Source organism: Amblyomma mixtum, chromosome 3 (assembly GCF_055824585.1).
Source record: "Amblyomma mixtum isolate Tamu chromosome 3, ASM5582458v1, whole genome shotgun sequence".
Classification (NCBI taxonomy): Eukaryota; Metazoa; Arthropoda; class Arachnida; order Ixodida; family Ixodidae; genus Amblyomma; species Amblyomma mixtum.
Window position 1 is genome coordinate 149,757,595 of NC_143014.1, and position 27,865 is coordinate 149,785,459.

Sequence of the window (27,865 nt, forward strand, 5' to 3'; positions counted from 1 at the left end):
ATGTATTTTTGTCGCGTTAAACATGGACAGCGCTGAGAAGAAAACCTTGACTGCCCCAATCAAATCTTTCCTTTCCTGTTTTTGAGTGCAGGACACCAGTAGAAGTGAGTGCGAAAGGGAAAATGCCTGAGTGGTGGCCTTCTTTTGTGTGGTTTCATGCTATACATCGCCAAGATGCACGGTCTTTATGTTTGGCATATTACATGAATGGCTGTGAAGAAAACTGCTGCTTTAGCTATGTTGACAGCCACAATCAGAAGCTCTCAGCCGGCTGAGTACAGATATATCTATGTACTGGCGGTTTGTGAGAAATGAACAGTCGTAATAGGAAATATGTCACCATACCATGAGAGGCCACCACATGCCTGATGGACCACTAGGCACTTCAAACTGCACTCACAATTTTAAGACAATGGCGACCAGGATAATGCACTTGGAGTTGCCAAGATTTAGTCTGATTTCCACTTCACTGCCCACCACTATGCATAGAAGCAGGTCTTAAATCGCAGTGTGTTTATTTATATATATATTTATACATATATTTTCTTCATGTTTCGTTATTATGGACCACTCGCTTTATGGACAGTTTTTCAGTTTTTCCCGGGAACCAAAGTGTTCATATTGTCAGGTAGGTGAATAGCAATATAACGAGGCACAACTGTATAATCTTTGCACTGTCCACGGAATTCTGGTGACAGTACCAGACCGCTGTGGGTCGCATTTTAGCGACGATGGTTAGCTTTGAACAACGAAAACTAAAGAACTGCTAAGTGCAGCTCTAAAGAAATTTCTTACACTTAACAAAATATGCATGTCCCACAAATCCACCAAATATGCATGTGTTTTGTCGATTCTATTTGAAATCAGTTTTTTATTTTATCCTTTTCGAAGCCAAGTATTTGATACTTGTGCACCATTTTGGAAACATCAGATGCAAAGTAAAAAAAAAAAGGTGGTCACTATTATTAAAGAGCTGGAAGAGAAGAAGTAACAGTCCTTCATAGATCACAGCTTTAAGCTGGACCTTAGTCATCAAAAACTAAGCTGTCTTGAACACAAAGACCAAATCTATTTTCAGTGCAGCGTTTGTAGTCTTATGTAAGTAGTTGTTTGCTGTAATAGTTTATGTATACCATTCATTATCATCGGCCGGACTAGCGTCTTGTGCAACTTCAGTGGTCAAAAAAGTTTGGCTGAAATAGGCAGAGAAAACATGGAAAAGTCAGGGAACTTGAAAGGACTTGCTCTCTAGACACCCTGAACACTAGCTTGCAGCAGTATGAAAGCTGCAGGTCTTTTCGACCAATGATGAGAGCAAGAAGTTCTTAAACATGTCCCAGCATGCTTCGTCATCTGCTGCCATGCTGCCAGTGAAAATGCGATGAAAACGATCTCTACAAACCATAAGGAAGCACTCTGTCACATTTGCGCAACAGTGCCAGTTTTTATCAAGAGCACTGAGCAAGTATGCAGTAGAGATCATAAGCTGTAATCGCAAGGCCAGAAGCACGTACCAACATGACGACGCTATGAAGCAGGGCCCTCGCTTCGCAGTGAATTCATCGTTGTTACTACATTTTTCAGTGTGTCTAGTGGCTGTAAATGGCGCTGAGAACTTTCGCTTCATCCTATTTGTCCTATAATAAAATTGATGGGTGATAAATTTCTGCTTTTTCGTTTCATTTGGCTGTTCATCAGCTTTTAAGCCTAACGAGAGGCATTGATTTGTTGACAAAAGCAGTTAACTTTATAAAAACGAGGTGGCGCAACTGTGACTGGTGTTATTGTTGCGTCTGCATTTGAGTACATGAACGGTCGAAGTAAAGGTGCTAAATGTGACATACAGCATAAAGTCCTGCAAAATGCTAATGTTTAGCGCACGTAAATGTGCATACACTATTCTGAAACTCTTTTGCACGTGAAAGTGTGTGAAGCAGCAGCGGGCACCATTTTTGCAAAAACTGGAGCACCATCCTCTCGCAGTGCTTCACTGTGTGCGAGACATTTAGTGATCATTCTATGTGAAACATTTGCTGAATTTTCTTTTAGTGGTACCTAAACACTACTAAACACTAGGCCGAAATATATATTAGACATTGTGAACATGGATACACAGAAGAAAGTAGAGAACTACAGTGACTACTTTCCTATCTATGCAAGCACCCAACCTCTTAATACTGCAGGGAGCAGAAAAGCTGAGGTGTTTCATGGCAGACATCCGTCGTCTTTTCTCTTTCTTTTGCTGCCTCTGTGCCTTTCTGACATTGCTGTATGCTCAAAAGTGCCCCTTTGTGTTCTGCACATTGTGAGCCACAGTGGTGGTTGTGTGTTTGCCTGTGCAGTATGAGCGAGAGGTCGCCCAGCTGAAGCGGCTCATGGGCCAGCTGCAGCGCAAGCTTAGTCTGGCCGAGACACAGCTGCAGCAGCAGCAGCAGCAACAGCTCCCACTGACAGCTTCACTCGGTGCTGAGAGTACTGAGGAGCAACAGCAACGCCGCCAGGAAAAGGACCTCCAGATGAAGAGCATCATTACTAGGTACACCCAACAACTTGTGCATTTCGTGTGATTCACAGTGATGGTGAGCCATTCTTGCTGATGCAGCTGGGTGTTTGTGTACTATGCTGCAAGCTCTTGTTATGACACACCTGGTAGTTTTTGTTTTGTTTTTTTAAGTTTAAAGCTACGTCCTCGTTTGGCATCAAAGCTGTATTGTTGATTGAAGCTACTATAAAGCTACTATAGGTGAGTTTAGGCTTACAAAACATTGTTTTGACATAACAGGCGTACTGTTTCTATTTTATGCAGTTTGATGTGGCAAGTGAGAATTAAACAAAACAAGGCCACTGTCAGTGTTTTTTGCAGGGTGATCCCAGCTTAATAAGTGTGCTAGACATCGGTTTCCATGCGCCCTGCCAAGATGCACAAACTGTCTTATCTGAGCCATCATGCCTCCCGTCTTTGCAGGTTAATGAAAGTTTGACTTCATGCTCAATAACATGGGTTTAGGCCATGTAGGTGGGAAAGAACAGCCTGCTACTTAACATCTGTACTTATTTCTCGTAAATAGCATACCTTCTGCTGCAAGACCAAGAGCTGAGCATGGCTTTAAAGGGTGCAGTTAATTCTATTGGCAAGTGGCGTTCGCATAACCATTAATTTCTGCAGCATTTGTAGTCATGGAAAGCCTTTAATACAGCAGTAATGAGTGCAGTGAAATTCTTGTGGTGCAGGCTGATCACTGTAGAAGATGAGTTGCGGCGGGAGCAGCGGGAGATGCAGGGCATGATTCGAGCCAAGCAGCAGCTGATCGACGCTCAAGAGCGCAAGATCCAGACATTGGATGCAGCCAACCAGCGGTTGTTGGGAGCCCTTGCCCAGCTGCGCCAGCACTACCAAGACCAGGTTCAGCTGGAGCCACGGCTGCTGGCCAACGGTGCCTCCTCACCACCCCCACCCACATACAGGAGCAGCTCCTGCTGACCAGCTGTGCCCATCACCTCTGCATGCCATCGGAAGAGGCTCATCAGGGTCATGGAGGACAAGTGCCTAACCTGCATAGCCCCCTGGAACACCTTAGGGATGACCACATCCTTGGTGGCTTGTGACTTATGCAATTTTGGATGTAACGAAGCCAGTTAGCAGGCACATTGCAGAGTTGTCATGTGTGCAGTACAGCAGAAGCTTTTTTTTCTAGGAGGACCTTGATATATGGCTGTATGGTAGGAGAGAGGCTGTGGTAGTAGCATCACACCATGTGGCACCAAGCAAAGACCAGAGGTCTGTAGCGTATGTTTGGCACTTTCTCGCACGTGCTCTCCTATAACTTAGCACATTCAGGCAAGGGGTGGGACTTGTTTTGGGGGAATCATGGAGTGTGCAGTTTCACCTTCTCTTTGTACTTTGTGTGATGCTTTGCTCACTGCGGACTTGGAAATTAATGCATTGTTCCCGACACAGAAACTGGGAAAACAGAATTTCACGCAACCATTTCAGGGTTAATCTGCTTGCCTTGATGCAGTGAGTGAGAATTTGCATGTTGCCTCTGTACACTTGTGGCCTGATGTACGGTTACAGAAATGCTACAGTGCCTACCGTTTTAAGGCCATTTAACATTCTTCTTTCGCACCTTCAAAGATATGTGAAAAATAACAATATATGCTTTTAAAGGATTGGGGTCAGTATTTACTGTTCAAGCTATGTTAATGGGTACATACCACCATTTTTTTGTTGCAGACCACATGAAGATGATGGGTTAAGGAAGGTAATTCTCAGTCTCTTGATTTCAGGGCATGAGAAGAGAGGTCTTTTAATGTCTTTTGAGCCAATGCTAGGAAAGGCACAGGTTAAAGATGCCTCCAAATGGGATTTCATGGCATGTTAAGTCAGATTCTTTTTTTCCTGAATATTTTGTGAGGCAGAATGCTAAAAAAGCTTATTAATTTAAAAAAAAAAATGCATGGAGTTTAAATACATTAAAAGTTGTTGTAGTATGCCACTTATGGGCATGTCACATCTTTACTGCTTTAGTGAATTGTGGTAAATTGTCATTCTCTATGCATTGGGTCAGTTAGTCATTCGCAGGTAAAAATCACTTGATATTTGCTATTGCCGCTGTGTATTACTCACGCACAGTTGAAGGCCACACAGATAGTACTATGATGTGATTGTTTGCAATCCTTTCTCAATTTCTAAGCTTAATGGCAACCACTTAGCTTCAAGCCCACACCACAGTTACTCCTGGCTGTAACGTCTCTTACCTATTAGTGTCCAACTGGGAAAACTTAGTTTTATTCAGCAATTGTGAACATCGAATTCTACCATTGGTAACTGGGATCAGTGTTACTAGGTTAGGTGCAACTACAGCTTTATTGGGAAAATGGGTGTCGGAGGCTCAACGAAATTGAACTGCCACTTGTTTAACAAAAGCACGGTGGTTTGGGCCAGTTGCGTCCTATGCGGGGTGTAGAAAAATTTGCTGCACAAATGAAATTGTTCCTGCTCTTGTGTCATTTGTGCTGACATATTTTGTACACCATGTCTAACAAATATCTGTGTATATGTCAGGGCTTCTTTCTTTTTGGTTTGTACATTTTTTGAAGCTGCATGTGTTGCTGTTAAGTACCAGTCTGGTGACCTTATATTCTGACATGCTGCAGCAAGAAGGGAGTGGAAACAGGATAGGCAGGGTGTAACTCTTTTGAGTAGGATTTGAGGCACTAAAAACTGTTCATTTGAAAGAAGTGTGGCGAATTCTGAGCAACTTGGCTTTGAGTATTGCTCATGCACCCGGACAAGACTTCCTCAGAACTATAGAAGGTACTGCTTGACTGGATGCAAAGATATGCTCTGTCATCACTGTACTTGTCAAATTTTTAGGCAAGTCATTTGAATGCAAAACTTTTTGTGAATTTCACTCTAAAAGTCGTAAAAACCAGTGGCCGCAGTATATCATGAAATGCATTTGCAATGCGAGCTATAGAAGCTAGCCCACTATGTATTGCTGGAGGTCCAGTAATGGTAAACTTTGGGAAGAGAACTGCACTACTGATTTGTTGGAGGCCTTTTGTCAAATTTCATTTACCCTAAGTAGTCAAACGTGCTGGCCAGAGTTTTTTTTTGTTTTTTTTTAATATACATTAGCTGACTGATTTTTCGGACTTCAATAATTCGGCTTTGCATGGTATTTCGGATTTCGCTGAGGAATCGTAGCACCCCTCATAGGAACACATACATTTTCACGACCAATATTTTGGGCTTTGTGCAGTCTAAAAGTTTGGTTTTTCAGACAAAAATAGATGCCAGCAGTACTTTTGAGATCATTTTTCTAACAAAAGTTTTTTTCGGCCTAATATATACATGAGAGGGCACTGCAGTCTCATCCAAACCATTCTCCGCCGCCGTGAAAGGTGCCATCTCGAATTTAATTGGAGTCGGAGGGCGCTGACACTATTGACGGAGTGAATCAAATGGACTGGCTTGGATAGGCTTGGCTGTTTGTTTGTCAGCATTCCATTTGAGATAATGGCACACTCTCCGTTGGCATCAAGATGGATTACAAAGAGCACGAGATCGTGTTGAAAGCAGGACAGCTGCAGCATCCACTGTGGCCTGTGGGCGTCACCCGTGGTGCTGGGCAGCAGATGCAGGAGGGGGGATACTCAGTGTTCGCGAGCGCCATTGCCCGTGCAAACTGACTGTCTGGTATCGTGACGTTAGGTGTTTTGGACGGGACGAAAGCATGACTATGGCTCAGGTACAGTCTAATATTATTTTTTGCAAGCGGAACATGGGGAACTGCGAACTTCACGATTTTTAAAGCCGGTTTTTCGCAAAAAAGTCTTCTTTTTGTAAGTTAACGGGTTTTCCGGACTGTTTAATTATTCATACCTTTTGCCGGGTCCCGCAGAGTTCGAAAAATCATTCACCAACTGCACTATGAAACTTCTGGCTGATGAACATTGGAAGCTCGTTGAAAATATTGATAATATCAGCAGGGTACAGAAACACTTAAAATGTTAATAAAAGATGTGTGATATAGGCTGCATGCATTATATAACTGCCTCGTATGCATTCCTACATAACCTGCTTGCGTTGATACAGTTAACCCTGAACAACTCAAACTCACAAATCTTCCAAGTATTTGTTAGGTTGAAAGTTTTTCATGTCATGCAACAAATCCTAATAGGTGTCTTGTTCATTGCTGCTTATGTTGGTAGGTTTTCATAGCAAAATTCAGATATCTAAAATCTGCCCTTTGGAAATTGAAGAAGCGTCATCAGCCAACCACAGGTAACGCCGCAAACCATGCCACAAAGCATCAAGCAAGTCTGTGCTAGCGTGCCACAGCACCCCTTGTCACTGCTCTGTACTTTGCACAACTCCACTGCCAACACATAGCTCCTTTGCTGCCAGCTTAGAAGATTGGAGACTTGAGGGCAGAGTTTGTTTCCCTGGACAGGGACTGCCAGGCAGGCCAAGAGAAGCGATAGGACCAAGGGGAGAGCAGCAGCATAGTTAGTGGCACACAGTTCTTGCACTGCACTCTGTTCGCCATGTTTCTTGCAGTGCCACACTGCTACATGGGACTTGTTTTACTGTAATTAAATAGTCAATTTACATAGTGGAGTTTGTGTTGCACAATAAGGAAACTGAAAATCTTGGTACTTTGCCTGTTTCATTGCGAGTTTCATTTATTTCAAAACTTGTCTCCATCTTGTGACTTCGAGTTAACGAGCGTTTAGTGTACGCTGTTCTAGAAGCTTTGTGACAGGAAGAACTTAAGCAGGTTGTGTGGCCTCTGCTGCTGTGTTTAATTCAATGCTATTTGTTTTTTGTGCGAGGTAATGGAGACTGTATTGTGCAAGTTGGATTTTTAAATGAAGCTCACTTGAATTATCTATAATAATGTATGTTCTTATTTGATGTTTTACTATATAATGGTTCCTTTAAGGAGGATTGTGAAGAGTTTCTGGATAACTTTGATAAGACACCTGAAAATGGCCTATGTACTAGCTGATAGGTTTGAACTGTACAGAGCACACCACGTTTATCTTGCGGAGTGCCTTGTAACATGGAAAGGAGAATCAAACAGCAGCTGCAATGTTTGAGGTATGGTGCTCACGTTTGTGTTGCTTGCATGTCTGTTTGGCTGCTTATCTTGCAGAAGCATCTCTGAACCTCAACCCCAGTGCTCGGGTGTCACTTTGTTTTGCAGTGCACCACTCACATGCTGTATGCAACCGAACAAGCTGTATGCCTTGTAAAATTGCATGGCCACAAGTAGCCTGTTCGTTTCCTCCGATAGTATACCTAACCGAAAATTTTCAGCATGCCTCATATTATGGCAGGGCTTTTAATATGCCTAGGTTAGAATGTGTTTGCCAGTTCCCTCACCCATTATTTCCTTGCATGTAATGGTCTTATATAGGTGCCTAAGAGTTCCAGCTGAAATGCCGTCTTGGGTGAAGCTGGTTGCAAAGCTCACTTTGTCCAAGTCAATCTTTGGCTTTCTGTTCGTGTTTTGCACTGCATATATACACATCTGTTATACAAGTTTTGCATTTAAATTTCATTATTTACTGTTTGCATGAATGAGGCAATGCTTATGCATTATAGCAAAAATATGGCTTGTACATATAAGGCTTTAAGAGAAAAAATAATGGATGTATAGCTTTGCAATTAAAGCTGCAGTAACACCTTGTGTTTTGTACAAATTGCAGCTTTTGCCCAGCTACTGCATTTCAGGGATTGCTAGTGATTAATTCAAGCTGTCTGTTTCATTAGTTGTATAAAGTCTGTATTGTTTTGTTTCGACTTTGACACAAAGTTTGGTTTGCAGCATAAATGTGCCATTGGCATGTTTGGCTACTGCAAATTTTAGCTGATGTTGTACCCATTTATTTTTGTGGTCTGGATGTCATCCTTGGTTTTGGGATGCAAAAACTTGTTACCCTACCCCACGTGACTCCAGTGGCCACTTTGTCACTCCCAGATCCATTACCAAAGAGCACCACTTTTTCTTACATGAAAAAGCTTTTTGTTTGTTGATTTTCATGTGCACCCGGGGACATGTCATTGACAGCGAGAGCACCATGGCTTGTGCAGTGCGATGCTCAGTGCTATCGATGCACGCTTAAACATGTGCATTCTGACATGCAATACTGTCCAGAGGAGCTTATAGAGAACACTATACATGTTAAATACATACAGATATATATGTATATGTATACATATATTATATATATATACATGCATATATGCTATTCATATTTGAAGGGTTGTTGACTGCTTTTTTTGTTTGGTTTGTGACACCTGAACTAAGTGGACCTTTGCAGTCTGTCATTAAAGTGGAAAAATTATTACATCATACCACATGATACTTTATGCAAAATGATTTCATGTCAGTCCATGTGATGTTTACTCCCTTGTTTTGTGCAACTTCGGTGCTTTCTTTTGAATTCACAAATGGTGTAGATACACTCTCTTAAAAAGTGTGCAAAATGTGCATGAAAAGCAGAATGAGGATGTGCTATGCTAGCCTGTGCTTGAAACAGTGTTCTTGCTTTAATATTAGTTTCAGAAATTTTCTGCCAGCATTGAGCTTGAGTGAAGAAAAGGATGTCATGTGTGTTCACTTTCTTACCGGTACTTCTGAATGGAATGTGTTTGTCACAGTGTGATGCTTCTTTTTGAGCATGCAACCAGCGTGTAGGGTCGGCACAACCGAAAGGTTGACATTGGGTGCAACAAAGGCTTTCCCCTCCTCTTCCTTTTTGCATCCTGGATGCAGCATGCAGATTGTTTAGTTCACAGAGGCTGTGCTCGTGTGAAAAAGAAACGTGGCGGTTTGTGAGCAGTAGCAGGTACATGTGAATGGCTGGCAATAACTTTCAGGCCAAACCTACTCATCCTCGGTACTCGGTTCAGCCTTTCTGGTCTTGCACTGCTCATAGCAATGTACTGAGAGGCACTGAAGTGTAACCAATGTGTTCATATTAGTGCTTCCTTTGGGAGTATGATTCGGGATGAAATATTGCAATTCTGGACAGCAAGTGACCTCTGGAATGCAGTGTGCCTTGTGCAGCAGACCTGGAACCTGCACTCAGTGAAAAAAAAAAAAAAAGGAGGGGGGGAAGGCTGTTTACTATAAGCTTGTATTAAGTTTAGTTTCTTTGCCACACGTAACTCATTTTTGTAATAGGTGGCACTTAGCATTGTATCGTACCAATCAAATATATTTATATCTAGTACTGTGCAAAGTTCTTGTAAATAAATTGTCTATATTTTATGTTGTCTGTCACTGAACTGGTTACTGGCATGATTGTTTTAAATTTGTCAGCATGGTTACCATTGAGCTAGAAGAAGCATCTGCCATGGCGGTCGAATTTCAATGGAGGCGAAATTCTAGAGGCCCATGTACTGTGTGATATCAGTGCACGTTAAAGAACCGCAGATGGTAGAAATTTCCAGAGCCCTTCACTACGGCGTCTCTCATAGCCTGAGCCGCTTTGGGACGTTAAACCCCATAAACAACCAAACCAGAAGAAACATCTAGGCTATAAGGATACGCATTTGGACATCTCAGTGTTTAATGCATCTTGAATTTGAACCCAAGAGATGGCAGCTGTGCTTGCATTTGAGATTGACTTCAATTTTTTAGGTGCTGTAACTTGACAACCAGTTAATGCTACATTATTTGAAATAGTTATCACTTCAGTGAGTATATTAGTGCATACAAGGCAGTGGCCATTGTGGGTTGAAGCTTTGACTCAGATGTTGAATATACTTGGGTGTAGTGGCAGGTAATGAAAGGTAAGAGCGAGGGTGAGGTTAACGTATCGGAAACAATTGCTTGCGCCGTTTGCAGCTGGTTCTAACGACTGAATTTCTTCAGTATTAAGCTGTACATATATTTTTTCCTGCTGGTATGTCGTGATCGGAATTAGTTTCAAACAGTCTGTAGTTTCTTAAAAACCACGCATGCATCCAAAACAAGCCTCTTAGAAGCATTCTTTTCCCCAGCCCAAAAATAGCAACAGATAGCGAGCGCCCCGAGGTGATCGTCATCTTGCGCATCCGCGAGATGGCGGCACGTGAGAGCGGAAGCAGCCGCGTGAGAAAGATCTCTCCGATTTTCATACCGACGCTGCCGGTCGACCGAACACGCTGAACCGCTGAACTGCACGCACGGCATCACGCACCCCAACTGCCACCGTTTCGTCCTCGCATTGGTCCGCTACCGTTAGTCTACATCGTAATCAATGTCGGTCACGCAGTTTTCCGTGAACCGAGGCTGAGTTGAAGTTTGCGATGAAATGCATAGTGGTATTAGGCGCTGAAGGAGCGGTTCCTTTAGTTTGTCTAGTATGTGGTAGATGTGCGACCAGTGTTGCGTGCGACTGCATAACATCGTCTGCAACGAACAACGCTGCGTGAGGTCCCCATTAGCAGGTCGGTCTCGAAGCCTAAGTAGAGTTTGTGTGTGACGCGTTCTTTGCTTTCGTTGCCGTGCGGGTGGCGTCGCGTCGGCGGTGACATGGTGTCGGCGGTGCTACGTGCTGGGAAAAGGTATAAGGTGCCCCTGTTATGAATGTCAGCCTTGCGCCTCGACATGTGCTGCGCGGGCTGAAGTTATGAACCCCATCATTGATGGACAGGTAAGCAACAAGTTGCTCTTACAGGCGCCGAAAGCTTAAATGCTACTTTGGCTGTACTTTGGTGGTCTTCCGTGTGGCATGCAGCTGGTGGCTTCGAAGTTTTGTTCTTTTTTTTTTTCGCGAAGAGGTTGATGAACATGACCATTCTTAATGCAGCGCCTTTGCAGTGTCTCAGCGCATAACGACGTACTGTTCGCACACCCTGCTGAAAATTTTGCTGGAAAACTAAACTCCAACAGAGCTGTTTAGATATTCATCATGCTTTTTTGTTATTGAAAATTGTGCTCGTTGCTAAAAAACATTGTTTATTTTTGCTGCATCCCATGTGCAGACGCCTAGATGGTTGACGGGGAGATCATGGGTCTGAACCGCGGGGGTGGTTTCCGCGTCGCCGCCCACCACCTGTTGATGTGTTCTTCGCTGGTACCGGACCGTTAATCGTTGAGCTCCAGGTCTTGTTTACTAAATGCGAATGCATAGAATGCCACATTACTTTCACTCACGCACAACCGCAGCAACTGTAACTGATGTGCCTGAAGTTTGTTCCGGTGCTGCTCACTTCTGATATGGCTATGGCGAACTTTATCAGCTTCGGGTGCATAAGTATGACAAGCACGATGTGCTGCGCACGATCAAGATCAGAGGGCTTGTTTCTTCTTAACGGATGCCGCTTGCTCGTTTCTGTGATTTCTTGCCCGTTTAGTCAAGGAAAAGGAAAAAAGATTGGAATTTTGTAAGTAGCTGTTTGTTGTCGGTTCAGTCTTGTTTAGCTTAAATGAAGCAAAATGCATTCTTTTCGCTCGTCTCCGCCCCCATACTCTGGTGGTGTCAGCTTTCAAGAGTTCGCGTAGGCATGCAGGTAGTAAAACGAGATATAACGCGACACCTAGCCCGTTTTTCATTTATTTAACCTTGGCTAGTAATCTAGCCTGTGCAAGTTTACCCCCAAAAAACATTCATTCGTTAAACAAAATTTTTGAGCACATATGGCCTGTTGAGCACCTCACGATAATATATTTGATATTCGGTAGCTACCTGTGTTAGTATATGCACTCATGACCTCTAAAGCACATGCTTCAGGAGAATGAGACTTCTTGGTTTGTGTGGAATTGCATAGAGAATGTCCATGTGTCCCGGAGTATAAAGTGACAGCTGAAACGGCGCTGTAAAGTTTACTGCTCAATGTGTAGGTGCTGCTGTAGCTAAAACCTACGTTAGTGAACTAGTAGCATACACATTTAGCATACCTGCTCATATGATCTCATGGTTGCATAGGACATGTGCGTAGCCTCATCAGTGCTGTGGGATATGCCGAGCTTGACTGAGCATGTCTCACTTTGATTTCATCATAATGTGTGCTGTTGCTTGATCAGCACTGCCAGATGATGCACATGCCTTCAAGTATTTGAACCGATAACAGAGCCCGAGTTTACTATGGAATATGTATTAATGCTTAGCATTCGTGGGGCCAACCTAGAGCGCTTTATCTTTTGCATAATTTTTCGTAAGATGGGCTTTCTTTCCCTCCTGTTTTCAGAAGTTCACCATTTTCTAGCTGGCCTTCTGCAGTCATACTTTTTCATTTGGTGAATGTGTGAATTTAATTGGGCAGCATAATGTATCCGTCCTCTCAGGTTTTATTTTGCACTCTAAGAGGACCATACATAGAGTCTGAAGTCAGATTGGAAAATTATCCTTGGTTTAGACCAAGAGCAGAAGCCACCATTTGTTTTTAAACCTGAATTTTTTGCTAGTTGTACCGCACAACTGTCTTTACTCCACTGGTTACTGAAATAACACAATTTATGCATTTCTTGAAACTGCTCAATGGCTGAAGACGCTACGTTATGTTCCATTTTGGCAAAATGTGATTGCCAGGCCTGCCTGCTTAACCTTTGACTTGAAAGAGGAGCATAGACACCGAATTTTTGTATAGGAATGGTGGCTCTTTGAAATCGTGCTCAAGACATTAGTATTCCAGAGTTCCTTCATGGAGTTCACCTACGCCTGGTAAATAATTTAATTTCTTCTCTCATGTTTTAGTTTCAACAGCCAAAGAGTGGCTATAAGTTCAATTCAGGGTATGTGAGACATATGAAACCTGTGGTATAATTTGTGCTTTATTGTTTTAATCTGCTGCAACCCTTATTATTCCAGCCTGCTCCAGGAGCCAGAACAAGTGAATAAAGGAGCAGCTATAATACTGCTGTTTTTGTATGCCTCATTGGACCTGAAGTAACGTTTGACATCATAGCCACTGTTCAGCTGTTGAAACAAACTGTAACAAGAGAAAAAAGATTCAGTTGCAAGTTATTTATTGAGCCCAGGGAAATTTCAGGTGCATAATTATAAAGGAAGAACACACTACCAAAATTTGGTGTCTGTACTCCTTTAAGTAGGTAAATGGTTTCTTCAGCACTACCCATGGGGCTGCAGGCCTCCATAGTCTCATCAGTGAAGTTTCTGAGAGGCCATGGTTTGTTCTTTGGAATGGTAATTGAGGGCGTTCGAAAAAAATAAACAAATAAAATAAAAGTACAGGTGTTTGCTGGCGCCCATCACTAGAATGATGGTCATGAGAGTGTGTAGAAAGACATGTTGAAAGCTCAAGAACTTTGTGCAGCTGAAGAGTGCCATCTCGATGCAGCTGGTGCACATCAGAGCAGCAATGGGAATGTGGTGTGTAAAATTCTAAAAACTGACAGAAAATGCTTATGTATGCTTAAACTCCTGTGGTGTAGAAACTGGCAGTCATTACTTTTTACTCTGTGCTGAAAGCCTGAAAGCAGATGAACTTTCTTGAGTCTCTTGAGGGCACTTGTTTTTTATGTGTGCACATGCTCCTTTGGTTTTGTGCTATACCAGAATTGTTGCTCTGTAGTACAATAGTTGTTGGCAATACGTATTTAGATTGTTTTCTTGTACCAGCATAAATTCTGATAAATTAATCATATTAGACTGAGCTCGCTGAAGTTCTTTCTTTCGGTGCTTAGTTCTGTGTAATGGGTGTAGACATACAGCTCGACTGAAGCTCATTAGACAACTTGAACACTTGCACGCCTAGATATTCTTACGTGCCATTTCTCTTCTATCTCACTATCACACGCAAAATGCCTGTTTTGTTTTGGAGTGTTTTTTTTATAGCATCACGCATTTAATTTACCTGCTCTCTTAGCTCATTGCACTTCCACATAAGCAAAGGACACTTTAGCATGCTCCTAAAACTAGTTGAAGGTATATTTTGGCAGTCCGACAAAGTACAAAAAATTTCCCCATGTGGTTTTAGGTAAAACCAAAAACAATCTATCATGCTAATCCTTGTCCATGCACAGAGTATTAGTAACTTAATCAGGTACATGTAGTTAATGAAAACAAAAAAGCCTAATGTCTACTTCGATGCATGGACTGTTATGAAGAGCATGTAGCTCCCCTTAATGGCTCCTTAACTACTTTCCTAAACAGGCCACTATAAGCAGTGGCTTTCAACATACAAAATTGGGAGGGCTCTCTATCAACTGTCATGAACACGTTCCCTGTAGCACAGCTGCCGAGACCATTAAGGCAACATATCATAGCTAGTGCAGTTGCCTTTTCTAGGCATTTGAGCCGCTGGGCCGCAGAGCCGTAGTTTTGGCAAAGGTGTCTCTGAAAGTGTTGCCTTCAGCAGGAACTCTCCTGTCTGTGTGTGAAGACTAGTATGCACTCTTTGCACATAGATTCAGCTGTTAGTTCATGCTAGTTTTTGAATGATGCAAGTTGTTACATATGTGTGTTGGTTAAAAAGTATCTTTCCAAAGGTTTATTCATGTCTGCAAACAATGCAGTTTCATTAACTCTTCCCCAGAAAATGTCGTTAAAGCCATGCATCGTATGCTCCACTCTCAAGGTCTTTTTCTTGTCTGGTCTTTATTTGTTTCATTTTCTTTCTTTTTTTTTAGTGCTGCTTTGTTGTTTGCAAGTATGATCTGTACTGTGGTTTGCACAAATGATTGTGTAAATGTTATTCTGTAAATGATTTTGTTAGAACCTTTAATGAGAAGATAGTTCCTGGACATTAACTATTTCTTCTAAGCAGTAACTATCTGTCCTGGTCAGTACTATCTGGTCATTAAGCAGTTTTTGCTTTTCATATTGCATATTCATATATGTACGCAGTACATTTTGCCTTCCAAATACATTTTAAAAGCAGTGCACAAATGCTAATGATGATGTGCCCAAACAGGTAACTTTGACCAAGCATTACATGTACCTAGGGCTGGCTGTTTGGTTGATTAACCCTCCTGGTTGACCAGTGAAGGTTTAAACTGCAATAAATTTTTAACCAGTCAATTGAAGCTGTGAGGCCCAAATGAGGAAGGCCTTTTAAAGCTCTGGGTGCATGGTTCTGGATGCATTTATACCCATGCATCAATGTATGGATGCATGGTTGTGGGGAAGTATGGGTGATTTTTCTGCATTCATGTAATGTGCAGTCAATATATTAGTTTGCTAGCAGCATGCTTAGGAAATGCAGTGATAAAGACCTGCTGCTGAAGTTATCAAAGAAAGACTAAATGGCTGTTCTATATGTTTAAGTGTGCACGCTTAGCCACCGTCTCTTTTGGCGTTTATAAACTGTGAATACCAAAGTGCCAAGGTCTAAAAGTGTACTTGCTAGAGCCGCATTTTTGCTGGAAGGTAGATCACAATTTGTTGCCGGTGCAGAATGGGCAATTTATCCCTTATCTTGCCTAGCATTATCAGCTTGCTGGGCAGGTCCTTGCTTGAGTGTCAAGTTATCGGGTAAAGAGAACAGGAAGCTGCTTGCACGTTTTCCTATCTCGCATGCCGTGTTACGTCACAATGCCTTACTCACTTCCCATTAACATCACTATGTCCACTGTGCTTCAATTGCATGGGTCAAGTTCATGCCACTGCTACCGAGTGAGCTTTTTCTCTTGAGAGTAAAAGAGAGTTCCATCTTCTCATTCTGCATATTTGCAAGTAATGATGTGAAATATTGGTCCTTTTTAAACATGTACGCATAAATTGTCCAATAAATTAATCACAAGCTGGCGTTTGTCAAGTTTATAGTTTTTCAGTGCACAGCTGCACAAATAGCCAGCTTGGAAGCAGTCTTTTTTTTTTTTTTCAAGATGCATCTGTGATTATATTGAGTTATCAGTTAATTAAGGAGCCTTTTAAGAAGCTGGGCTGCTGTGGCTTAGTGGATGATGTTTTCTGCTGCTCAGCACCAAGTTGCAGGTTCAGTGTCTGGCTGCAGCAGCCACAATTGGTTTGTTGAATGCCATGTGCTCAAAATACTGAATACTCATCATAACGTTCTTCATGGCCAATAAGTGCCAATAAGGTAGCATATTTTAACCCTAAGCTTTTAAGGTGGCAAAATTTGGCATTGAATTGAATTTGTAGTACATTTAAAGAAATGTACTTTACTGCAGTTTGTCAGTTCCTCCATATCCTTTGCTGTGCTAGGTTTGTTATTTTTAGGGTTTCAAAGAAAGTGTAGAAAGGCTGAACGCTCAGCATTGTGCCTACTTGCATATGCGGTCAGTGCAACAGTACTAATGTACTTAATGTATCGCATTGCTTACATGCTTGCCCACCAGCAGTCACCTGAAGGTTTAACCTTGTTTTATCCTTTTACTACAGCTTTAAAATGGTATGGGCTAATTGTGTGCTTTATAAAAGTACTCATTTGTTTGCATCTAACTCTAGTACCTGAATAGCTCATTAACACTGCTTAACTAAGATCATATAAACAGTGCAAAGAGCTTCACTAATGCATTACCAAAACTGTTTGAATTTATTTGAAGGACAGGGTTAATTGGAGAGACATGGGAGAGGCCTTTACCCTGCAGTGGGCATAGTCAGGCTGATGATGATTGTGATTCACTGTGCAAGTTTTGTGCCAGCTTTTTAAAATAATATTCAATAATTCATGTTTTTCTTTCGTAAAATGGTGGCAATTGTTGCTGCACTTGCATATACTAAAGTGAGATAAACATCATGTATTGCCATTGTTAGTGTAAGCATGTACCTCAACCACATTAAGGCTCAGTGTTGGAGTTTGTGAGAAGGCATGCTTGGTCCTGGACTGACAGTTATTCTCCTTAGTCAGATCCATGGTAAGCGCTAGCCTAAGCAAGTAAATAGCAAAATCCGCTTCTGCTGCTAGGATATTTTGGTGTTGGAAATGGGCTGTGGTAGGCAACTTATGAATGCAACCACCACAAATCTACTCTGTACTTTGCAGTTGCTGGTCATTCATCTGCATGGACCTTTACTTTGAGCCTTGTAATAGTTAAACCAGTTGTAAGTTGGATACTTTTGCCTCAGTTTTGCTGGGTCCAACACGTGTTGATGTGAGACAAGTTTTGCACTTCATCTGCTCAAAGCTTATCTTTACAAATGGAGCTCATGCAAGCTATAGAGTGTTTTGGAAGGGCTTTCTGGCATTGTAGTCCGTAGTAAGATCTATCATTTTACAGCAGCTTCTGTATATGGCTTATTTGGTGAAATCATGTGGTAGTTGGTGGCGATGTCCGCACGCTGTCCCTTTCGCCCTCCCCCTTGCTGCACCTCTCATGTCAGTGATAGATGGCCTGTTGTTAGGTAAGGCAGGCATCCAGTGTGGCAGGCAGAATGAGGGAAACAGGCTGGGGTGAGAGGGAGCATTGCACTTAGGGACAGTGCACGTAAGTGGAAGGCCAAAGCCTGCAAATTGGCGGCAGGTGGAATAGAGGATGAACTTTGAACACTAGCTGCAAACGCACTGCAGAGGATGCTATAGACCCCAAAATTCAAATGTGTGGGCCATCAGCATCAAGGCAAAGCAGCTTAGCACTGGTTGGCTCCACATCAGCCTTCGCACCTCATGACTGGTTACCTCATCTAGCTATTCTCCAACACTCTCAGCAAAAGGCATTCACTAAAGCTTAACTGTGGTACCAATGTGAGTGTAACGACATAAATGTAACAGACGTCCTACACCCTTACCCAGACTTACTAAATGCTCTGAATGGCATAAGCATTTCGCACCACCCAGCAGTTGCAGATGCCAGGACTAGACGGGCACAGATGGCAACAGGTGCAAACCTGTGCCTTGTTTCAGCTATATGTCTGATGAGAACATAATTAGAGGCAGCAGAGTAAATAGGAGCTTGTGAGCCCTGTGCATTCAAAATGGAAATTCTTTAAGGTGTTAAGAGAGAACTAGTTGGTTCTGAGCCATGGTTTTTAAAAAACTTTGCAGCGAAGAATTATATGGGTTGGAACTTTAGTGCATAGGGCTGATGTTTGCATCCTCTGCTGCCCCTCATATATTTTCATCTAATATGGTACTGGAGCAAGTTGGAGGTTTTGAGCCTCTTATGTCTGATTTCTCAAGTTGTGTCTGATATAACCCGCAATGCAAGAAAGGAAAATTGTGGCTGGGTTAGAACCAACAAGCCTTTTATAATGCTTAGTAAGATTGTGGAGATTAGTCGTTAGTGACAGTCCATGCAAACACTGATACACATTGTATGTAGAATTGTAATGGTGCCCAAAAGCTTTTGGGACATGAAAATTACAAAAGTTTATTTGCTTGGCACTCTGTACATGCAGCCACAAACTGAACGGTGTTCTGTGCAGTTCTTTGTGTGACCTGCACAGTTCAGCCATCAATGCCTGGCCACGCCTCTGGGCAGTGAGCAAATTGAGCTTTTCGTGAATTTGGTGGCCTGGAAACTTTTTGTGGGCACCTGTACATCTGAGCGTGTCTTGAAATTGGCTGAATTTTGTGCAGTTTCCACCAAGGTGGTACGCTGATATGCACGGTGCGGCTAATGTTCTCTACAGGTTTCTTTCATGCATAACTATTTCTTGCAAATTCATATTCTTTATGTGCTTTGATTTATTTTGCACAGCAACCTTCCTGGCGTCTTTGGGGTGAGGAGAAGAGTGATGGAGCAGTGTACACAGTTTACCTCAAGAAAGTACGGTACCACCCAAGCAGCTCGCTCAGTCGACATGTAAGTGCTTTGGTGTGCTTTCAGTGTGCTTTCAGATTTCATTGGCAGATATGGGGCGTCTGTTTTGCTAGCCTATTTTCTTGTAGTTTCAAGAATGTCTCCTGTCAGCTTGGTAGTGATGTGATTGCTACGCCAAACTGTACCAAAAGGCAAAGCGTGCTACATGCTGCTACATTATGACAAAATAAGAGTATCTGCACCAGGCCTGCACCAAAACTCCGTATTTACTTAAGGACAAAATTCTTGAGCGCCGCATGTTATCCTTCGCAACCGTATATGCATACTGCATATCATGCTAGCCGGGCCCGTTGTCACCCTTTGTAGTGAAAACAGAGAAGCGAAATAGGCCTGCCAGATGCAGTGGTTTACACTGGTGGTCATCCTGTGGTGTGGAGGGCACGCTGGAAGTGCGCATGGCAAAAACATTCACAAACAGTGACGGCCCTAGCTTCCACTTCCTTGCTCGGCTGAAGTAAGGAAACAGCGCACTGCCCTATCAGAAAAAGGTGGATAGTCCTGGATAATTTTTTCACTCAACGTCGAACTGTCTACCTGCTGTGTGGTTCCCATTCTCTAGCGCGTATTCAGCGGCACGCAACTTCAGTTTTGCATTGTAGCTTCATCGCATCGCGCGCAGCATCATGTTGAGTCATGTGTTGAGCAAAAACAATGCACGACACGCGCAAAGCCAATACATATGCGACGCTGAAATCGAAACTTTCGACAATATGACTGGAAACTTTTGACAACATGACTACGCACTTTGAGCCACAACTCTGTCGCATCCTATCCGGTTGTTGCGAGATTGTGTTTCTAGCCGTAGGGTAACATTTTAAAAAGCTTTAGCATGGCACGTCCGTTAACGTTAACCGCATCTGTGGTATTTCATAATTAGAGAACACTTACTTTTTGTGTGCTGATTCTAAATATGTCATTTAATTTAATGCGAATCAAGTCCTTGTGCACTTGTGTAATATGTTATGCAGGTTTTCTGTCTAGAGTTTTTAAGAAATTTTGCTGCAGGGAACTTGCTAAAATGAATGTTATTGACCTCTCTTGACATCAAGGAATGCATTAAGAGCAAAATTACCATCCTGCCTATCATAGAAGTTGAGTTATAAGGTTTTGAAGTTGCCACTTCAGAAATAGGAAGAAAAGTTTGTATTCCTTTTTCTGAGGTGATCCCGGCCACAGTGGTCGAATTTCGATGGAGGTGAAAGTCTAGAGGCCCGTTTACTGCGCAATATCAGTGCACGTTAAAGAACCCCAGGTGGTCGAAATTTCAGGAGCCCTTTACTGCGGCTTCCCTCATAGCCTGAGTCGCTTTGGGACGTTAAACCCCTATTAACCAAACTTATTCTAGAAGCATGCTACGAGCTAGGATTAATGAGTTCTCACTTCGGTGATAAAATTGCTTGAACTAAACCAGGCATGTGGAAAATGAAGTAACTAAATTTCAGTCACTCTTTAATGTTAGCTTGATGGTATGGCATCACTGCTACTTTCCAGTGCGACTGCTACAGAAATGTAGTCAATTTAAAGCAGTGACATTTTCCTTGAACTTTAATAGCAGCTAATACAGAAAGTGAGTGGCTGTATGGAAACAAAATGAAACAGCGAGTACAGGGTATTGTTCATTTAAATGAAGTGATCAGTAATCTTCCCTTGACACTGCTGGCAGTAAATTTTTGGAAGTGCTTGCACCACACCACAGCTTGTCCTTGGTCAGTTTTCGGCCACTGAATGTTTGTTTTCAGAAGTGAATGTAGCTAACAGGTAAATAGTGGCCCCATAAAATAAGGCCATGCACTTAAAAAGGATTTCCTGTTGTTCTCTGAGCAGCTTGTTTCAAGGAAGTATTACATTTCCCACCCAGGACTCTGAGGACTCGGTGTCCCACTTGGAATGGGAGACAGTGCGGGTGCGAGTCATCAAGGCAGGGCCCCTGGAGGCCATCGTGGCCAACCTGGCCGATGATGAGGGGGGCCTGGAGCCAACAAATGTCAATGTGTTCCTGGCCACATACCGGTCATTTGCTAGCCCCCAGCAAGTGCTGGATGCATTCCAAGCCAGGTGCGTCATTATACTTTACTTCCTCTGCTTTGTAGAGCTTTGGGGTCCCCAAAAAAACAGCATGGCTTACTGCTTCTGGGATATCTAACATAGTCGCAAGTAAATTTTTTTTCACTATGTTCAGTGAAGATTTTCCCAGGTGTTTCATGTGCAGGTTTCTGGCCTTAAACCACCGCAGTAACACATGGGAACATGCTTCACTTCGGTATCACCTGCTCAAGTTTAAGTAGTGGCATTGAATCTCACTAGGTCAGTCTTCTCTATGTTGAATGCAGACTTATAGGCCTAAGTATACCTTGATGAAATCCGTTACCTGTAGTATGCATTGATGCCTTGTTTCAAGTACGTCTAATGTTTCCGTTTTTTTAATGGCATCATGGAAAGGTTTGAATGTTCCCAGTTATGAAGGATTATTTGGGCTGTAGCTCAAACTTCATTTTGCAACTTTAGTAGAACATTCTTGCGGGGTAATTGGTTCGTTTTGAGAAAAATTGGAACTTTACGAATAGAATGAGGACAAGAGTCAAAGAAACGAACACGACACCATGGGCACAGACTGCTAGTGGTTTCGTGGTGTCTTATTTTTTTCTTCTTAGCCTTGTCCTCCTGTTCCCGCAATCTTAACTTTCCTCGGTGTACGAAACTGGTTTTATGAATTTGCTGATTGTATGACATGGTTCTGGTTTGCTGAAAGTGTTGTGTTCACACTGAACTCTCAATAATTCATACTCTTAAGGGGACTGCAAATTTGTTTGATATATGCAATTCAAATTTGGGGGAGCCTTTTTAATACAGTTGATGTTGACGAGACCAGAGCGCCAGTCTGGATAAATCAAGCCCAAATTGAGTTCACATTACTGAGAGTCCACTGTTGTCTTTAAAGAACTGGAATTCATTTTCATGAAGCAATCCAGATGAGAAGCAAAAATAAAAAAGCCATATCGTTGACTACATTGAGTGTAACTGCCGCAAGTATACCTTAAACGGAACACAGTCTTCAAAGTTACTGCAATTTGTGACGACTTCTTGTATAGCGTTCCCCCATCCTTTGACCACATACCAATCTCTTGACTTTTCATCTTTCTCAATGGCAAAGAAGTGAGAATGATATCTGTGCCATGCTCCCACCCTTCCCCTTCCTGGAGTGCCCACTCTTGCCTGCCTGGATCATTAACTGCAGTAGAGCAGACAATAGGGCAAGTTGGTGTAGATTCATGATGACAAAAGCAACGCACACTTTGACAGAACACAAAGAACAAGAAGGAAGACACCACCAGAGCTGGTGGTGTTTTCCCTCTTGTTCTTTGTGTTCTGTCAGAGAGTGCACTGCTTTTGTCACCGTGTAACTGCAAGTGATATATACTCGAGATTCCCAATCCATATGCGACTGAGGCCCACTTGGATAGCAGTTTTTGGGGCCAGCGCTATAGCCGGACTTATATCCATCCACAAAATTTTGCCAACAAAAACTTGCACGCAGAATTGCGTAGACATTCATCAGTGCAGACGTTCAAAGCATACCTGCCTTGAAAGCTTTACCGAAATTGATTGGGCTTTACAAAGCTAGCAGTTGTCAACTACATGAGCAAAATGCCTTTGTAGATACATTTACCAAACACGTCAGATGATAGACATCATGAAGCTTGTTGCCATTGCATAATGGGCATCAGAAAATGAAGGTGCGGACACTACAAAAGAATCTGTTCCACTGTCAAATTATTAATTTTGCAGACCTCTTAGGCAGTTTTCTAGACCTAATCATAATCAAGGCCCCTAACTTTTTGCAGTGGAAAATTCTAAATTCTGCGGATACAGAATAAAGTATCTGTGAAATTTCACGAATGCAGAATTAAAAATCGGCGAAATTCCATGGGAACCATAAGACACATGAAAGGAGCATGCAGATTTATTTTTGAGCATACACTTTGCATGCTGCAGAGGTCCATCTTCTAAAAATTGAAGGTGGCTGTTGTAACTCAGCATCAAGTAATGTTTCATGTTATCTTCAAAGAGTGGCACTATCTATAATCTATCTATAATGATCTGTAATGACTGCAATGAAAGAGAGTTCTGGCGTCACTCCTTCCATTCCAGCGCAGAAAAACGGGACATCAAAATTTTCACCCTGTTGTCTTGCTTAGAAAGAAATGGTGCAAGGTATCTGCCACTAGATTTCAGTTCTTGAGCAGTTTTCAGGTACACTTGCTTCTCAGCAGCCAGTGCTGGCAATTTTTGAGCAAGTGTAGGTGTGCTTGCAAGCTTGAGTCTTTTTTCTGGTAGAAACATGAGCAGTAGTGGATCTTCTTGGGGCTATGGTTTGCCTGTATGGTTTGGGATTTCATTTATATTGTAACTTCTAAAATTTTCCTGGGGTCCTAAACTTCTCCTCGTGTTCTATGTGGGCAAATAAGGTAAATTAGTAGTTTTCCCATCATTTTGCCATTCCTACTGATGTCTGTAACAACATTTGTGTCAAGAAATGAGAATGTGGCTGTCAATACAGAATTTCGCGAAAAATACTTAAGTCCACTATTTTTCGTGGAATCACAGTCAACTAGGGGTCATAATTATAATCATCAGCCAAAGTCAAGTCCACTGCAAGATAAAGGTTTCCCTTTGAAGGGCAATCAATCTCCCCAGTTTTGCACCAGCTACAGCCACCCTATCCCCACTAATTTCCTTATCTCGTCCCCTCGCCTGATTACCTGCTGCTTATGGCTATGTTAACTTTCTCTTGATACCCACTGTGCATCTTGCACAAGCCTATTTCCTCATTTTAGTTTTGCTAATGTATAATTTGCGCACATTCGTTCTGTAATAAAAGCTGCTGTTTTTTTTTCTTTTTAAGGTTACATCTTTTTCTATCCATTGCTCATTGTGCTATCATTGGAGTCAGTTCAAGTTTTTTCTTTGCTAAGGAGAGAATATTAGATGCACTGAAGGCTATCTCATGAGCTGCAGAAAGTACACGCCATTCTTGACTGAGCAAAAGCAAAAATTAAAAGAATACTGAAGGTTTTTATTTTTGTTTCTCAGTAGCCAAGTCTCAGATGCTAGTGTGGAAAAATAATTGCTGCTTACTCAAAGTGTGCCTCTGGTTATTTTTGTACAAAATGTTTTTAGTGCTTGGGGACTGTTCAGTACTGTTTCATTATGTTGAATCATGTATTCTTTTTGTTGACATGTTCCGTTTATTGATATTTTGTTTTCACTACACAGGTTGTTCATTTAAACAGGATAAAATCTAACTCAGTTCTTAGTCTCAGGAACTCAATTTTTGCAGGATGCAAAGTGTCGAAACTTGCATGTACTCAGGTGTGTTCAACCACTTCAATGAATCGGAATGTATCCATCATTCTTGTGATACACACCTGTATTGGGATTCTAGGTGTACATTAAGGCTGGTGGACTGGGCTTTCAGTTCAAGTAACAGATTTTTCTAGCGTGGACTAAGCTTACACTATGATCTGCCATGGTGACTCAGTGGTTGATGCGTTTGGCTGCTGGTCATGAGTTTGTGGGTTCAGTTCCGCCCATGGTGGCTACAATTTGGAGGTGAAATGCAAGAACACCTGTGTATTGGTGTTATGGTTCATGTCAAAAACCCCAGGTGATTGAAATTAATCCAGAGCTCTCTACTACAGAAGAATGGCAGGCCGGGCAGCCTAAGTTGTTCATGGTTGTGTAAAAACAGCGCTACCAGACACGAGAAACAGAAGATGAGAGGACATAAACTGTGCAGTGTGTTTCCTAGTTATCTTTGTCTCGTCTCTGGTAGCACTGTTTTTAACTCTTTCGTTCGTTACCTTGGGAAAATTGACTGTTTTTGATAGGCCTCAGACATGATTTTTTCCTGCAAAATATGTGAGGCGTAACAAAATGCAGTTTTCATAAAAATGATAGGAATGGAATGTGCTCTTTGAATACATATATTTGAACACAAATACTTGGTGTAGGTATTGCTCAAAAAAAATTGGCAAACACACACAAAAAAAGTTAAAAATTCGGAAAAAATGGTGACTAGATTTTTCATACAGAAAAAATATTACAAACATCATGGAACGTACAAAATGTGCCAAATTTGTTTTTAAATTAGCCACTAAAAGTTTGAAGCTATGACTATTTTTTTTTACCTACCAATTTTTTTTTCTGACACTACATGAAAAAAGTTTCTTTGTCGAAATCAAAATCGGCCGATGTAATATCATTCAGTCATTGCTGCCTGATTTATCGAAAAAATCTGTTGTATATGCAGTAGAATCGCGTGAAGCACGACTTTTCCTAGTGCGCACCATCCCTGCGGCTGATGTCGTCCCGCGAGCGCACTATGCCAGAACCTCAAATTCAAGGGCATTTCTAAAATTGCCGCTTTGGGGCTAAAATAAAAACTACGCAAGAAATGAAAGTAGCGTCTAAACACCCACTGCTTTTTGCAACAAGTCCTCGGCAGCCCCGGTAGCACTGAAATCGCACTTCGAATCCTTTGATCACCGGTGATCGATGCATAATGGCATGGTAATGAAAGAGTTAAACCACCTCTCTACTATAGCATGCCTTGGCCAAATGTTTAGGTGAATCCCCCAAGGTGGAGTAGATTTGTAAAAAGGGAGTAATTACTCATTGACATCCACCGGAGTGCGGCCATACGGCTACAAACGAAAGCTATACAGCTTTCTCAGGAACTTCGTAGTTAAAGAAAAATTCGTCCTGGTCCAGGGTTCGAACCCAGGACCACCGCTTCACTGGAACAGTCGCTCTACCAACTGAGCTAACCGGGACTGCAAGCTTATGGTAGGGCGAGAGCGAATTGATTAATAACTCGAAGTGGGAACAGTTGTTGGCAAAATTTTTAGCTTGCCATCCCGGTTGGCTCAGTTGGTAGAGCGGCTGCTTCTGTGAAGTGGTGGTATCGGGTTCGAACCCCGGACCAGGACGAATTTTTTTTTAACTACGAAGTTCCTGAGAAAGCTGTATAGCTTTCGTTTGTAGCCGTATGGCTGCACTCGGATGTCAGTGAGTAATTACTCCCTTATTATAGCATGCCTTGTAGCCCACAATGTTGCTTTTTCATGTAAAAGGTAAATTAATTTATCAGTCAAATCATATAGTCATTCAGACGGTAAGTAAATCAAATTTTGTCTTCTGGATCTGAGTCTTCTGTGGGTAATAAAAATCAAAAACTTGCTTTTGTGCAGGTTTCGGGAGCTGAAGAATCGGGATGGTGCAAAGGGCCTCAGCGCAACATCTCAGCGGCATCACCAGTAATTGAACCACATTTGTTTGTTTGATGCAAAGTAGCTTTCACCTGAGTGATGTGGAAGAACTCGGAATCTGTAACAGCAGCTGTTTTTAGCGTGGACAATTTACACAATTTCATGAGGTTGACTTGGCTACAAGGTTGTGTTCTGACCAAAAAGCATTTCACAGCAGCCAGTTTTGTTTTTGTTTTCAAAAGCCAAGTGAAGAATGCTTTCATCCCTGTGAGCTGATGTTCCTGTTCATCCGTGTTGGCTGCGGATGTTGGCCGGTGACCTTCAAGGTCACACGCGGTTGAGAGGTCTTGAAAGGAAACAACTACTTTACCACCATGCCTTCCAGGGCGTGCGCAGGTGCCCCGAAAGTTAACGTTTGCACACATCTGTGGAAAAAATGTGCTGCTTTGCCAGAAGTGACACAGGTCAGCCGGATTGGCACACATGTCCCCACTGTTCTTGACTTAGCTTCACAAGTGAAAAAGAATAAAAGAAAGACAAACTACTTCTGCTGGGCGAAACTCAAAGCAGTAGTTATGAAGATGTACCAGGGCCTTCCTCCCCCTTATACCAGGCAGTGTGGTATATTATTTTTTTTTGTTAATCTCTCCCAGTGTCAATTCCAGTGTCCCTGCCAGTGTCAGTGCTTGCAGAGCAGCAAACTTATAAAATTTTGGAAATTGTGCATTCTTGAGAGGTTGCAATAAATTTAATGTAATTTAGTAAAATTAGAAATTATATATTTGAACCCTTATGAGCAGTCCAGTGGAATTGTGGGCATGCGGGCATGCAGTTAATGCATTGGTTGGGCACTGCTTTTTAACTGATGCATAAGAAAGGACTATTTGTTCAGTCAGTAGTCGTCCTTTATTTGCAATTTTCTTGTTTAGATGTGCTTTACTACACTTGTATTTAGGGGACGCTGTGCTAGTGGCATAGCCTGGAAGACAAGCTTCTGTGCTCATTACCCTTAGTCAATCCTGTTATGCTGTTATACATTGTCCTACCTGTGGTGCAGCCAGTTGCAGCCATGTAAAATTTATGTGAAATTGACAAACAGGGCCCCTTGAGGAGGCATTTATTGGCGCAATGTGCAAAACGAGAGCATAAAGTGAAGTGTTCTCCCTCTGAATGAAATCGGAAGGGAAGCTTACCTTCTCATCATCAGTAGTTGCAAAACTCTTATGACAGCTCTCAAGTTCAGGTAGGACAGGGAGGAACCCTGGTGACCAACCAAGTGAAGTCTGAGGTGTAAAAAAGGGGCACGCCTTCCACTGCAGTGGGCCTTTATTCCCCATCGACCAATCGTAGGGAAGCAATCATTCCCTCCCTTCCTTATACCCAAAGGGTAGGCTGCTTTTGAGTTGT

At 42.2% G+C, this 27,865-nt stretch overlaps 2 protein-coding genes across 7 annotated transcripts in view; both read left to right on the forward strand.

The window, feature by feature from the left end:
- The window catches only part of raskol (Ras GTPase-activating protein raskol), a 94,427-nt gene extending 84,639 nt beyond the window's left edge, over window positions 1-9,788 (forward strand). For all 5 annotated transcript variants that reach the window (XM_089581507.1, XM_089581508.1, XM_089581509.1 and 2 more), the window contains 2 exons: window positions 2,343-2,536; window positions 3,232-9,788. In XM_089581507.1, the coding sequence (XP_089437633.1) occupies window positions 2,343-2,536; window positions 3,232-3,481 (444 nt within the window). In that variant the 3' untranslated portion in view covers window positions 3,482-9,788. The remainder of the gene's footprint in view (window positions 1-2,342; window positions 2,537-3,231) is intronic.
- Window positions 9,789-10,592: 804 nt separating this feature from the next.
- The window catches only part of Rgl (Ral guanine nucleotide dissociation stimulator-like), a 45,644-nt gene continuing 28,371 nt past the window's right edge, over window positions 10,593-27,865 (forward strand). For both annotated transcript variants that reach the window (XM_089581512.1, XM_089581513.1), the window contains exons 1-4: window positions 10,593-11,157; window positions 19,068-19,172; window positions 21,049-21,245; window positions 26,441-26,506. In XM_089581512.1, the coding sequence (XP_089437638.1) occupies window positions 11,134-11,157; window positions 19,068-19,172; window positions 21,049-21,245; window positions 26,441-26,506 (392 nt within the window). In that variant the 5' untranslated portion in view covers window positions 10,593-11,133. The remainder of the gene's footprint in view (window positions 11,158-19,067; window positions 19,173-21,048; window positions 21,246-26,440; window positions 26,507-27,865) is intronic.